We start from the raw sequence: 13,066 nt of genomic DNA on the forward strand, positions 1-13,066 counted from the left end.
CAGACTCCACGCCATTCAGGTCCTCAATTTCTTGCTCGTTCCTCGAGGAATGGGGACTCCCCAAGTCATGGAACGTACGACATGGCTCGATGGCCTCCGAGGCCTCGCGGCGGCCATTGTCGCGGTGGATCACTACTTCATGGGAGGAGTCTTGGACTCTGCATTCGTATCCTTTTGGACTGATCCACCAGAGGAGAACCGGCGTTTGATCCAGTTACCTCCGATCCGCCTCCTCTTCGCCGCCCATGCGATGGTCTCTCTCTTTCTGGTCATTTCGGGGTACGCGATCTCCATCGGGCTTCTACAGATCCGCAACAAAAATAGCGGTGACTTTCTCCGCCGTCTGTCCTCGGCCGTCACCCGCCGGGTGTTCCGCATTTACTTGCCTGTCTTCGTGATCACGGCTATTTCGCAACTGCTCTACTTCTGTAATCTGTTCCAATGGAACTTTGGCGATTCCACCTGGGGCCGCCAGCCATGGCGAGAGCCCTGGGCGCATGTCACTTTTGTTTTTCGCTATATGGTTGACAATATGAACATCATCGCCTTCCAGGGAAATCCAGGCCTGAACGGCCAACTATGGACCATGGGCCTCGAGTTTCGCGGCTCATGCATCGTGTACCTGACCATCCTGGGGCTGGCCTTCTGGAAGCCTCAACTACGGCGCATCGCCATCGGGGTCCTGGCCGCGTACTGGTTCTATTTCGGTCTTTGGGATATCTTCGGCTTCTTGGCGGGTTTGTATATTGCAGAGAGAAGGCTGGCCGAGCACGCGCGCACCGGAGAAGACGAGTTCAAGCTGCCATATCATATCCCCGGCCCCAAGCTTGCATCCATTCACCTTTCCTCCTGGTTCAACTACCTGTACTTCAGCTTTGGCGTGTACCTGGTCTGTCTGAGCGACGACGGCTTCCTACCCACCGGCTACAAGTTCTTGGAACTCGTGGGGTCCTCGCGCTGGGATGGCCACTGGGACGTCGTCAGCAAATGCTGGAAGACAGCTGGTTCTGTCATGATGGTCCACGCGATCAGCAAATCGCCCACCCTCCAGCGTCCACTGAACTCCAGGCCGGTTCAGTATCTGGGGAAAGTGTCTTTCTCGCTCTACCTGGTTCATCAGGCGGTTTACCATCTCGTGCGGGATCCTGTGATCCACACGTTGTGGTATCTCGCTACCGGTACTTCGTACAAGGAGATCGGAGGCGGAAATGCCAGCAAGCAGACTGCCCCCTTTGCTTTTGCGTGGCTTGTTGGTATTGCTATTATAACGCCTATTAACTTATACGTAGCGGATCTGTATACCAAACATGTTGATGAGCGCTGTGTGCGCATTGCTCGAAAGATCGAAAAGATGATCACGCGATAGAACTTGTCGGAAAATAAAATTTTCTTCCTCGTTCGTTCACTGAGAAACGATATGCCAACGTCACTCACATGTCTTGGGGGAAATCAACATAAATCGTCTCTTCAAGTTTTTGTCGTAAATTGGGCTCCTGCACCACGCGGCAGCAGCAAATTCGCCCTTGAATCAGCGGAAATTCACATTTTATCGCGAGTATGCAGTCAGGTAGTATCAAAGCTCCGGGGCTCTAAGAGCTGCGATGATCTGATTCCCGGCTTCAATCTCAAGAAAAAAAAAGAGCTTCTCTCAACTATCGCATCGTGCTGTTCGTACCACACATTCATCCCGTCTCGACAACTGCGAAAGATTGACGGCTATTGGCTTAGTTCTGGTCTTCGACTTGAATTGAACCCGCGCAGCTGGGATCCGAGGGGAAACACCAAAAATCATCCGGGGTGATCAGTGGGACTGTTCTGAATGGCATGCTAGGGACTCGGAATAATCCTATTCTTGCAAGACTCGCCCCTTTGATGGGACACCTGCTTTTGACTCACCGGTGGTGGAGAAGGCAATGGGCTGCTGACATACATAGAGTCAACATGTCTGTGTCCAAAACCGCGCATCCGACCTCCTCGGGCCTTGTCCGTCAAATATCTGGATACGGTATTTCATCACAATCAAGTGTCGAGTGGCCGGCGGGAGGAAGGTGTTACCGAGAGCTATCTGGGGACATTAAACATCCACTCCTGAAATCCAAGGAGATCGCCAAGAAATTTTTAGGATCAGGGTTGGAGCAACAGAGCTGAAGCGCAGACACCCCAACCCACGAGAAGACAGGCCCCGGTGAGCCTTCTATGCTTCATCGTCCACGAACTCGGATGCGGCTAAATCGGCCCTGTTCTTCAATGTGAATGGCTATCCATAGCATCCCCAAACAGGTAAGCGTATAGAGATGTATTGGCACATTCCATCTCACGCAGAGCGCCTTGGTGCATTAACTAATTAGTTAGTTAATTTTGATCTGTGACCAATGGCGGTTGCTAGAAATCCCTTCCTGCCCTCCTCTCCTGGCACTAGTATCATTAGCTCGAATGGCCCCCATGCACTGTGTGTGGCTACTGGCGCATGCATCGTGACGGCTTTCACTGTACTAGGACTAGTCCTTTTCGAGGTCGAAGTTGAACGCATACGTTATCATATCACGCGGAAGTATTTCGGCATATCGAAAGCGTCCGACTTCCGAGAAATAGCGTAAACTTTGCACTAGCACTAGCCTAATCTCATACTAGTACCGTCCGGTCACGACCGAGCTTTTGAGGAGGCTGAAAAGTCGGTTACGCTGAGCGCCAATGGCATGCCACGTCGCCTTCGGAGACTTTGGCGAGTCATACTAGGAACAAGCTCCACGGCGCAGTCGAAAACAATGCTAGCCTTCACGGTCAAGCTTGGGACATCGCCAGGATACCAACACGTGGCTTACCGAACGGGTCCTTACAGGGCTAGTAGAAGATATAATGAGCCCCAAGGGTAGATGGGCTATAGATAGCGTACCGCGGTAAGCCTGGTTCTTAAGATTAAATCGAGCCTGAATCCTACCCTACGGCTTGTAGAGCCTCATGGGTGGAATCCCATCCGCTACGGGTGGTCAAAGCGCGGCCACGGCCTCGTGTACGGCGCGAACTCCAAGTCTTCCCCCCACTGCTGGAGCCACTGAATCCGCTTACTATTAAGCCCCCCCCCCAATCTAACTGCGTACTTAAATGATCCAATCTCATAGAGTAGGCTTCCCCCCGGGGAGGGGTTAATCTCCTTGCGATGCTGCCTGGGGCCCCCTGTTTGCAAGGATCAGAATTTTTATTTATTTTTTTCACGCAGACCGTTTGGACTTCTGGCCGAATTTGCGGCGTTGATGCCGGGGCGTTCAATGTATTAGGAACTTATTGGCGTATTGTCTTTGTTGGACCTTGCCTGTCCTTGAAAGGGCTTATACATACTGGGGGGGGGGGTGCAACCCTGTCCACGTCCTCGTACTAGTGCCGTACAGATTGTACGGAGTCCGTGGGCCCATCAACTGCCCCCTCCGTGCAAGCCCCATGTGCTGCCCCAATGCAGGTACAAGCTGCCCCAGATTATTTGCTTTGACGTGGGTCTGATAGGACCTCGGGAGACACGTCCAAGCGCAGCGAAAGGATACCTCTACAGCTTTCCCCCTTGCCGAGATGACACGTACCGTAGCCACAACAGTAGGGAGAATAAACAAGGTGTCGGGCATACATACCTTCTAGAAGGATAACAGTGGTTGCTGAGAAAGATAACATCAAGCTATGTAATCTGTATTGGTATCACCTAGTGGAGTCGCTAGCTGTAATGGGGAGGGGGGTTAACCGAAGTGGTAATGTGCGGTATCACGCGCCCTGCCCATTAATCTCCCCCGTGCCCAGTCATGCTCCACGATCAGCGCCCGCAGCACCGAACAGAGATAGTCCAGCACTGGGCGTCGTCTGGCTGGTCAGCCCAATATTTTCCCCTGGATCGTCGGTTCCCTCTGGCATCTGGTCCCCGGGGCGGGTAGATCTCTGCTGGATCTGCAGAGGACGGAGGACAGAGTTACTGGGTACGGGGTTAAAGAGACAGCGCGAGACCTGGTGCGAAGAACGTACAAGAACGTGCTTTTGCCAACGCTAATGCAGTGCCGTAGACGGCATACGCGTAAATTGGAAATTGCCCTGAAGGTTTCTTGGTGCCGAGCCGAAGGAGAACCACTACTCAGATTTATGGAGCTACGCGAGCGTTGGCGCCTAGCCCTTGTCTTCGTTTAACTCCGTTGATGCCTTGAGAAAGCCGTGGAGCAAAAATTGAACTCGCTTACAGAGTACATGGGACACACTAATCGCGCTGGTATGTAATACAGCTTTTGCCAATTTCTACGCAGTACTGCGTAGCTGATCGCGACTGGCCTGGGAAATATGTTCCGAGTCTTGGATCATCCAAGAACCCCCCTGGATTTGATCCCACGTCATCTTCAAACATAACACATTGTCCTGAGAGGCATTTCCGGATGGGGGGGGGGGGGAGTCCTGCCCATTCTATGTGTATTCGCAGTTCCAAAGGTTTGCTGCGCTCGCAGTCTCATGGGCAGCAAGGTATATTCTTATCAGGACAAACACCTGGGGCAAATGTCTCACTTCCGTGCCGCGAATCAAAACCACGGATGTAATCAGGGCCCGAGATGCATGGACAGGGTTATGCAGGTTGCAACAACTAGAACAGGAAAACGCATACGTACGATTTTGCATGCGGTATGTCATTCGACACAGAAACACCTGACGCTAATTCCTCATGACGATTCATACTGCCCCCTGAGCCAGAATGGACCGAAATCAGAAACGCAAAACTCAAAAAGGAGGACAGGCGTAAAAAAAAAAGACGAATACGTCAAAATACCGCGCACCGAAGGCACGAAAACGAAGGAACCCCAAAAATCCAAATAAATACCCGGTTCCGGCCAATCACCGCATGCAGCGGGCCCCGTAATAAACTCAATTTCCAAGGCTTGGGAGACGCTGGTCAGCCCTCCCAAGACGTTCCCAGGCTCTCAACGGGCGCTGCGACTGGCTGCTGTGGAGTACAATGTCCTGCCACGATAAGAACTCTCTGAATTATACTTGCCGCGTCCGGTCAGACCCCCCGGAGCCTTTCCCTGGCTGATCACGGTATTTGAATTACGCTCGCACCCTTACACACGTTCTTAATCCTTTAAGTCGCCTCCCACCCCCGTTTCTTTTCTCTTGACATCCAAAGTTACCATCGCTTTGCGACCACTCGTTTACGCTTAATTCCCACAGTTCGCTCGTTTGTCTGTGGTGTTGTTGTTGTTGGGCTTGTACATTTTGCTCATTCCCCTCCGCATATACCCCCTGCAAACTTCCGCCCGGACATAATCTGACACAATGGTTCGTTTCGTGCCTGCTCTGCTGGCTCTGTCCGCCACCGCCTGGGCTGCTCAGTCCTGCAGCGCCAGCAGCCAATGTCCCGAGGACAAGCCTTGCTGCTCTCGTACGTACCTGCCTTGCTAGATCCCCGCGTGGCCGACCCGCGACCGTGCTAACCGTTTCTGTACAGAGTATGGTGAATGTGGTACCGGCGCATTCTGTCTGGGTGGTTGCGACGTCCAGGGTTCCTTCTCCACCGATTCGTGCGCCCCCATGCCCATCTGCGAGAGCAAATCTTACACCTGGGACAACCTGGATAACGCCGCCTTGAACACGAAGTACCTCGGTAACGCCTCCGCGACCGACTGGACCTACTCGGGTTTCCCCAAGGTGACCGACGGCAACCTCGAGCTGCACATGCCCAAGAACACCGTCGGAACCTTGTTTGCCAACAACCACTACATCTGGTACGGCAAGGTCTCCGCTAAGATCAAGTCTAGCCGTGGTGCTGGTGTCGTTACTGCTTTCATCCTGCTATCCGACGTCAAGGACGAGATCGACTACGAGTTTGTCGGTGCCGACCTGACTGCCGTGCAGACCAACTACTACTGGCAAGGTGTTCCCGACTGTATGTGCTGCAAACCCCCCCCCCCTTTTCCAGTAGATGGTGATGGGATGCAGGAGCGACATGCTAATCAAGAAACAGGGCACAACAGCGCCAACGCTACCGTTAACGGCGAAGACACCTACAGCGACTGGCACACCTACGAGATCGACTGGCAACCCGAGCAGCTCCAGTGGATCGTCGACGGCAAGGTGACTCGTACCCTTACCAAGGCCCAGACCTACAACGAGACCTCCAAGGTCTACCAGTACCCCCCAGACGCCCTCCCGCATGCAGCTGTCCCTGTGGCCCGCCGGCCAGGCCAGCAATGCCGAGGGTACCATCGCCTGGGCTGGTGGTGAGATTAACTGGGACAGCGAGGACATCAAGAAACAGGGCTACTACTCTGCGACTTTCGGCCAAATCGACGTTCAGTGCTACGACCCTCCCAGCGGCGTTTCCACTAGCGGCAACGATTCCTACATCTACACTTCTGACACGGGTCTCCAGTCCGATGTTGCCATCACCGGCAACTCCACGGTCCTTGGCTCCATGGGTGCGACCGGCCTCGACCCTACCCTCGGTGCTCACAGCAGCTCTGCTTCCTCTACCAGCTCTAGCAACGACACTATGCCCACTGGTGGCTCTGGTGGCGCTGGCGCCATGGGTTCTGGCCATTCCTCCAGCTCCAGCTCCAGCTCTAGCAGCAGCAGCAGCTCTGACGACAGTGGCAGCTCCACCACCTCTGCCGCTGCCAGTGCCTCTACCACCGCGGGTACCAACAGCGCCCCTGGTCAGGAGCGTGTCCTCCAGGGCTCACTCTTTGCCGTTCTCGTTGCCGTTGTCGCTCTGGTCATGCAGTAAATATAGTGCCAGTCTTGTACCCTTCTTACTCTTCTCTCGCGTACATTCTTGAATCCTGTCTTTTTGCGCTTCCATTCTCGACGCTCTCTTGAACAAATTAACCTAATGAACACCCTTCAACTCTGTACTGTTATGTCCTGGCTGCTTACTTTAATGTGGTCTCGCTCATGACATATGCGCTTTTATTCCCCCTGATGCTTTCACCACGGCGTCTCCTATTTCCACCATGATCGGCTGACTTGTTTTTTTTTTTTCTCATCGTTTTCTCTTGCATTGATGTATCTGTTCCATGTCGCTTTTTTTTTTTCCGCCCGTGGACAGGTGATTATTTGTACAAATGACTAGCAATATGGGATGAGAAAATAGCATTATCGTATACCTGTGCTTTGATAGCTTTCTCGCGCATGTCACCTTTGTTACCCGCTCACTACGAATGTCCTCGTAACCAATCGACGGATGTCTCAGTCGTAAATATCAACATACGTGAATTTTAACTATGTGAGCCATACATCTGAAACACATGAGCCTGATTACCCTCCAGCCTCCTTCGTCATGCAGGGGCTTCCCGTGTCCCCTGTATGGGGCGCCGCCTTGCCAAGATCAGGAACAGGAAGACCTTGCTCCACTTTCGTATCATCGTATTCACGTGGGGTGACTGGGGTCCGGGAATGTACTTTGGGAATTAGAAGGCAAAAAAAGGGGAAATTACCCCAGACTTGCTTGAACCTAATGTCAACTAAACCCGGCCCAGGGCCGAAGAATGTATAAAATCCCGCGATCTTGTGCGACTGAGACCCTCTTCGGTTCACAAGCCCCATCCCAGCCCTTATTTGAACAACCGGGTTGGCATGACTATTGAGTCACGCCTGGTAATACACCCTTGGGACAAGCTTCCTCCACCTCCACATTCCCCTACCCTGATTCTTCTCAACTACGAAGAGGGAACGAGGGATTGCGCTTGAAAGAGACGTTGTCTATACGAGTTTCTGGAATGCATTCACCCGGCGTCAGCCGCTTGCCATGGGAGGAAACCCAGCTCTTACTAAAGAAAAGCAGAGCTCACCTTAGCAGTCATGTTTCCCCCCCCACAAACTCCTTGTTTGTCTCTCTCCTTTTGTTTTGGATGCGCTATGGTATGCATATACTCCCCGAATGGAACACCATTTCCAAGCTCCTTCTAGTCGCAGCCGACCGGATTTTGGGTACCCTTGTCTTCCATAGAGGTGAGCCGATCTCCATAATGAAGTCTGATAAAACCAAGCTCATCTTCCTAGGGCTCTAGACTAGCACCCTACCCTCAATCTCGCACACTACCTTTCATCCATGATGTGCCACTACCAAGGGATCCTGTTTTTTGAATGCGAGCACGTCCGCTTCAAGCTCTTCGAATTCTGCCCGGCACACCGGGCCCAGTTAGACCGAATCAACGACCCTTCGGAGTGTTCAGAGCATCTCATCCCCTTCGACACGCCCTCGGAGTGTTTACCGCGGGTCGTCATTCAAGATGGGAGTATTCTCTTGGTGACTGAGCGGGAGAACCTGGCCACTAATGTCGTTCAATGGGTCACTGACTTATCTCAAATTTGTTCCACGTGCTCCGAGTTTCTGACCAGGCAGGTTCGCTTCTTGTAGGCTGCCATGTGGCTTTTGGGGGTGATGTGCTGGGGCTTGAAAGGTCGTGGGGTCCGTATTCAACCTTGTACTATCGTAACAGGGGTTTTTGCAGGTACCCCGAGAATTCAAAATTGGTGATTGAATATTGAGTTTCTGCTATGCAAGTCCGTTGGTCCACATCGTAGTGTTTATAACTAACCTTCCCCCCCCCCCGACCTTCGAGAGCCAGTCGATATTCAGCAGACTTGAGTCACTGTAAGCAGAACCCCGTTCAGACATCTCGTTCACATCGGTAAATAGAGTCTACCCGGCGCGAACAAGCCGAGCCCAGATATCCCAACCACGTAGTCTTCAGAAGGAAGACGCTCCAGATCCCCTGTATGCGACGCTGAAGTAGGATCCGGCGACAGATGCGATGAGTTGGGAGAGTCGTCATCCTTGTCAGGAATACTTAGCGCAGATCATTGGTACGGCTAAGAGCAGCAGGAGTAATGCTAGTAGCATCTATACATATGTAGTCACTTAGGCTGCTACCTGGTTCATATCAAGTCGCAGGGCTGATAGCTGTGAGGTAGTGTTGGTTCAAGTGGCGGTAGCCGTGGTATTGGACGCGTTTGAAATTAGAAGAGAGGATCCCGAGGTCTTTGGGTTATTTCTCTTGCGGCGCAAAATGAATTCCATTTGGACATGACGTCATGGTATATTGTAGCATGTATAGATGGCTAAGATCTGCCAAAAGTAACCTAAGAAACAAAAAAAAGAAAAAAAAAGCTGCCCCTATGCCCAGATGAACGCCGGTGTCAAATAAACAAAGTATAATGACAAGAGACCGTGACCATAAAGGCCTTGACAATGTTATTGTCATCGGATCAGTCTACATCGTTCAGTGAACCCCACCGCAGCCGCATTCGGCAAGCGAACGTTTTCTAAAATCGCCGTGGTAAGTATCAAGACTGTCGGTGCCGACATCTGAGCCCACTGGATCACCCAACCAGGCATAGTCTCCATCGGCGGATCGCATGCCAAAAGGATTCCACGACGCGGCGTCTTGTAGATGCTTCGTTACATTGGCCACGTCGACATCGAGGTAGTCAGCAAGGAAGTTGCCGACTTCGGTGTTCTCGTGGTTACCCGCCAAAGGCCAGGCCCCCTTGGAGGATGATGCGTAGATATTGACATCGACACCTAAACTGCGTCAGCAAGCTACTTTGCTCAAATGGATGTTCCCGAATGACTCTTACCGGAGTGGCCATGGGTAGACCAGCCAACCTGAGCTCGACGGGAGATCATATCGGCAAAGACATATGCTGGGGAAATATCGGGCTGAGGGTTGACGATGGCGTCTAACTCAGCATCAGTGGGATCGGTAATACCCAGATCCTTCTCCAAAATGCTATAGCGAACGTATTCTTTCTTGTCATTCGTGCTGGCGTCCTTGCCAGACTGAGCATTATATTCGCGCAGCTTGCTGTCTGCGTATTCACCGGAGTGGCTAGCCTTGGCGAGGACCTCGGGATACCACAGATAATCAGGGTATGACGTGTGCAACTGCCGGGCAGCGGACAGTCCACCAGTCTCGTGATCCGATGTACCAACGAGGACGCCAGGGGTAGAGTCCTCTTCCAAGAAATCCAAGACCGCGGAGAATGCCCTATCGTATGCCATAACTTCATGGACCTGAGCCGCAGGGTCGTTGCCGTGCCCAGCGTGATCAATACGAGATCCCTCAATCATCAGGAAGAATCCTTGCTCGCTGTCTCGGGTGGCATCGCTGAGCGCCTTGAGTGCGGTGCGAGCCATCTCCTCCAGAGACGGGTAAGTCTCGTTCTGGGATCGACGATCGATTTCATAAGGGATATCCTTGTCCGCAAAGAGACCCAGGAGCGGAAGCTTGGCATCAACACCGCCATTCAGAGCATCGAACTGAGCACGGCTATTCACGTAGTTGAAGCCATTCTTTGCTGCAACATCGATGATGTCCCGGTTATCACCACGACAGCTCCCTTCCGCGCTGTTGGGCAAGAAGTGGCAGCGCCCACCACCCATCATGAGATCGAGAACACGGCCAAGAGGGTGTTCTCCAACTTCCTGCTCAGCAATACTATCCTCATACTGTCGCAGGTTCGCATGCGACGCAAAGCAAGCCGGAGTTGCGTCTGTCAGACGAGTAGTCACGACAAGACCAGTCTTATAGCCCGCAAGCTTGGCTGCCTCCAAGACAGTCCCACAGGGCGAGTGATCTGGCAGCACCGAAATAGCACCATTGTAGCTCTTGAGGCCGCAAGAGAACGCAGTAGCGCCGGCCGCCGAGTCGGTGACCAAGCTGGAGCTGGAGCGAGTACGGGAGGTTCCGATAAGGTGTTGGTCCAGGACAAGGATGTCATCGATAGGCAGGCCCTCAACGTGCTGTCGGAAAGAACGGGTCAACGAGAGACTAGTCGGGCCCATGCCGTCAGAGACCATGAAGATCAGGTTGCGCTTGCCCGTGGGCTTGCCGTCAGGGCCCCAGGAATCCTTCGGCAGATGCGCGGGCACCTTGGGAACACGGTGACTCTCATGCTGGTATACAACAGCTAGCACGATCACCAGGATTGTTGCGATGACTGCCCACGCGAACAGTCCAATCTGTCGCCAGAAGGCCCAGCCTCGGCGCTCTTCACGGCCTCGGGTCCGCTCGCCCGTGAGGAGGGCATCTTCCTCCTCCGCACGCATAGACGCCTGGTCATCGGTGTAGGGTTGCGGAGTCAGTAGAGTCCCTTCTTGCGCCATGGTGAACAAAAAGCTCAATTCGGTAGAGCTCTTGGTCAAGCTCCAATTCAGTAGTCTGGAGTGAAGGTCGAGGGGGGCTGATGAGTAAGATGATCGGGCACGGACGATCATGTGAGGCCCCACAAGATCGCCGTCTTAGGTGTCATCGACAATGCGGAGCGCAGGAAGTTGTCACACGATCGAAATAGCAGCTGGAGCGGGCGCAGATCGACTTGGTCTGTCTGGGTGGCAGCAATCGAGCAATGAAGCCCAGGTCAAAGATTTCATTTGATCGTTTCATTGAACCGCGTGAAATCACGCGACCACATAGGCCAGCATCTAGTCATGGACATCATCGTCTGTTCCCACGAGTAATCGCTTTTTGGGGGTATGCCGGACGAACTAGGTGAGCACGTCTTCTCATATGCCCATCTTGAAGCTAGGTGGAAATGGCCACCTACTTACAGAGGCCATCATTCAATGGCAATCTTTCAAGTGTTCGTGGCACGGTCCTTGTCAGACGCACTCGGAAAACAGGTTGCTAGTTACAAAACAGAGTAGATCGTCCCGGTAATGGGTTCAGATGAAATCAAGCGAGTATAGTTACAATCAAAAGACGCCTAATATACAAGTAAGAAGAAACCATCCCATCCTATGACCGTCCCTGCCACCCAATAGGAATCATAGCCGCCGCAACCTCATTGACACCACGCTCGGTAGCCAGCAGATTAAACTGTGCAGCAGCATTACGCGTATCCTGGATCTCCACCCGGATTCCAAGCGAATTGATATGACGCTTCGTCTCCGGCGACAGAGGATGCATGGTAGCCCCAAGCCCAAGAATCAGAATATCTAGAAATCGATTAGCACCGTTCCAAACAAAGTCCAAGCTTGTGAAAAAGAAAAAAAAAGAGGGAACCAACGTACCCGGCCGCGGCCACACAACGCTCAAAAGCCCCCAAACCTCCTCGTCAACCTCAAACTGGCCCTTGGCATTGATCATGCCGGCCCTCGCCTGCGCAAGGCCTTGCTCAGCGCTCTCAGTTGTCTTCCACGGGCGCCACCTGAACGCCTCGCCACCGACGAGGAGAAGCCCGTCGCCATTCTGAATCTTCACGCCGCTGTTCAGATGGAAGCCTGAGTCTAGGCAGGCGTCGATCGCGGTTGTTGGGGCAGGAATGTTGCCCAGCACGTCGAGATTGCTGAAGTCTGTTTGGGTGTCTTCTTGTGACTCCGGGCCACGGTCGTGGCTGGCGGGTTTGTGGGAGTGCGAGCGCGGGACTATGCGTGCTGGGCGGATGGCTGAGCTGTTGAGGCGTCGGGGTGGGAGGGAAGTGAAGCGGGTGGTTGAGGTTGGGGAGCAAATTGAGGACATTCGAGGACTTGAGAGGCAAAGGGGCGTTGAGAGGGACGTGCGGAGAGCACGGAGGAGCTGGGGTGATGGCGACTGCATTGCTTATGGCCTTTTGATACCTTCGCAAGGGTTGAGTTGAGGTGGGTGATCTTTGGAATTGGTGGTTGAGAGGTTCAAGTCCGGGAAAAAAGGACGGAGAGGGTGGAGAACATGGAGACTCCAGTCTTGGCATCTACTCCCGTTACCAAGCACATCATGATCTTGCCCAACTACTAGCCCTTAGGCGTGTACATCTAGAATAAACTACGGTTTAAATATTAGCTTATTAGATTGGATGTCCGTTGTATTAATATAAATGTGTCGGCGGCCCTGGTGATTAATCTAGCTTTTGTTTTTGTTTCACGAACCTAACGGGGGGGGAGGCCCATGGTTCAGTGAATCAATGACAAGGACAATGTCGTACGCGGTCATGAAACCCAAACGCCAAAAATTGCAATGAAGGAATGCCAAGAGAGAGGGGGAGGGGGAATTGAAGAAACAGGTCATCTGGCACCTCGAAAGGAAGTATCTGAAAAGGTATTGAGGGAGGAACCGAAACACAGAAACAA

At 52.8% G+C, this 13,066-nt stretch overlaps 5 protein-coding genes across 5 annotated transcripts; 3 read left to right on the plus strand and 2 right to left on the minus strand.

The window, feature by feature from the left end:
- Positions 1–67: 67 nt before the first annotated feature.
- On the plus strand, positions 68–1,366 carry N7468_005175 (acyltransferase family protein; the record flags this gene model as incomplete). The annotated part of the gene is made up of 1 exon (XM_058474472.1): positions 68–1,366. The coding sequence occupies one exon, from the start codon at positions 68–70 to the stop codon at positions 1,364–1,366; it is 1,299 nt and encodes a 432-aa protein (XP_058330212.1).
- Positions 1,367–5,292: 3,926 nt separating this feature from the next.
- Positions 5,293–6,742, plus strand: utr2 (putative cell wall glucanase (Utr2); the record flags this gene model as incomplete). Its single annotated transcript, XM_058474473.1, is given in 4 exon segments — positions 5,293–5,398; positions 5,465–5,902; positions 5,936–6,138; positions 6,158–6,742. The coding sequence occupies 4 exon segments, from the start codon at positions 5,293–5,295 to the stop codon at positions 6,740–6,742; spliced, it is 1,332 nt and encodes a 443-aa protein (XP_058330213.1).
- Positions 6,743–8,068: 1,326 nt separating this feature from the next.
- N7468_005177 (uncharacterized protein) lies at positions 8,069–8,374 on the plus strand (the record flags this gene model as incomplete). Its single annotated transcript, XM_058474474.1, has 1 exon — positions 8,069–8,374. The coding sequence occupies one exon, from the start codon at positions 8,069–8,071 to the stop codon at positions 8,372–8,374; it is 306 nt and encodes a 101-aa protein (XP_058330214.1).
- An 865-nt stretch (positions 8,375–9,239) lies between these two features.
- Positions 9,240–11,125, minus strand: N7468_005178 (alkaline phosphatase; the record flags this gene model as incomplete). The annotated part of the gene is made up of 2 exons (XM_058474475.1): positions 9,240–9,541; positions 9,598–11,125. The coding sequence occupies 2 exons, from the start codon at positions 11,123–11,125 to the stop codon at positions 9,240–9,242; spliced, it is 1,830 nt and encodes a 609-aa protein (XP_058330215.1).
- A 631-nt stretch (positions 11,126–11,756) lies between these two features.
- Positions 11,757–12,557, minus strand: N7468_005179 (Mth938-like domain-containing protein; the record flags this gene model as incomplete). The annotated part of the gene is made up of 2 exons (XM_058474476.1): positions 11,757–11,956; positions 12,032–12,557. 2 exons carry the CDS (start codon positions 12,555–12,557, stop codon positions 11,757–11,759), a joined length of 726 nt encoding a protein of 241 aa, XP_058330216.1.
- Positions 12,558–13,066: the final 509 nt, after the last annotated feature.

The sequence above is a fragment of the Penicillium chermesinum genome, assembly GCF_028974085.1.
Source record: "Penicillium chermesinum strain IBT 19713 chromosome Unknown utg000004l:1.0-3345178.0:1.0-3348027.0, whole genome shotgun sequence".
Lineage (NCBI taxonomy): Eukaryota > Fungi > Ascomycota > Eurotiomycetes > Eurotiales > Aspergillaceae > Penicillium > Penicillium chermesinum.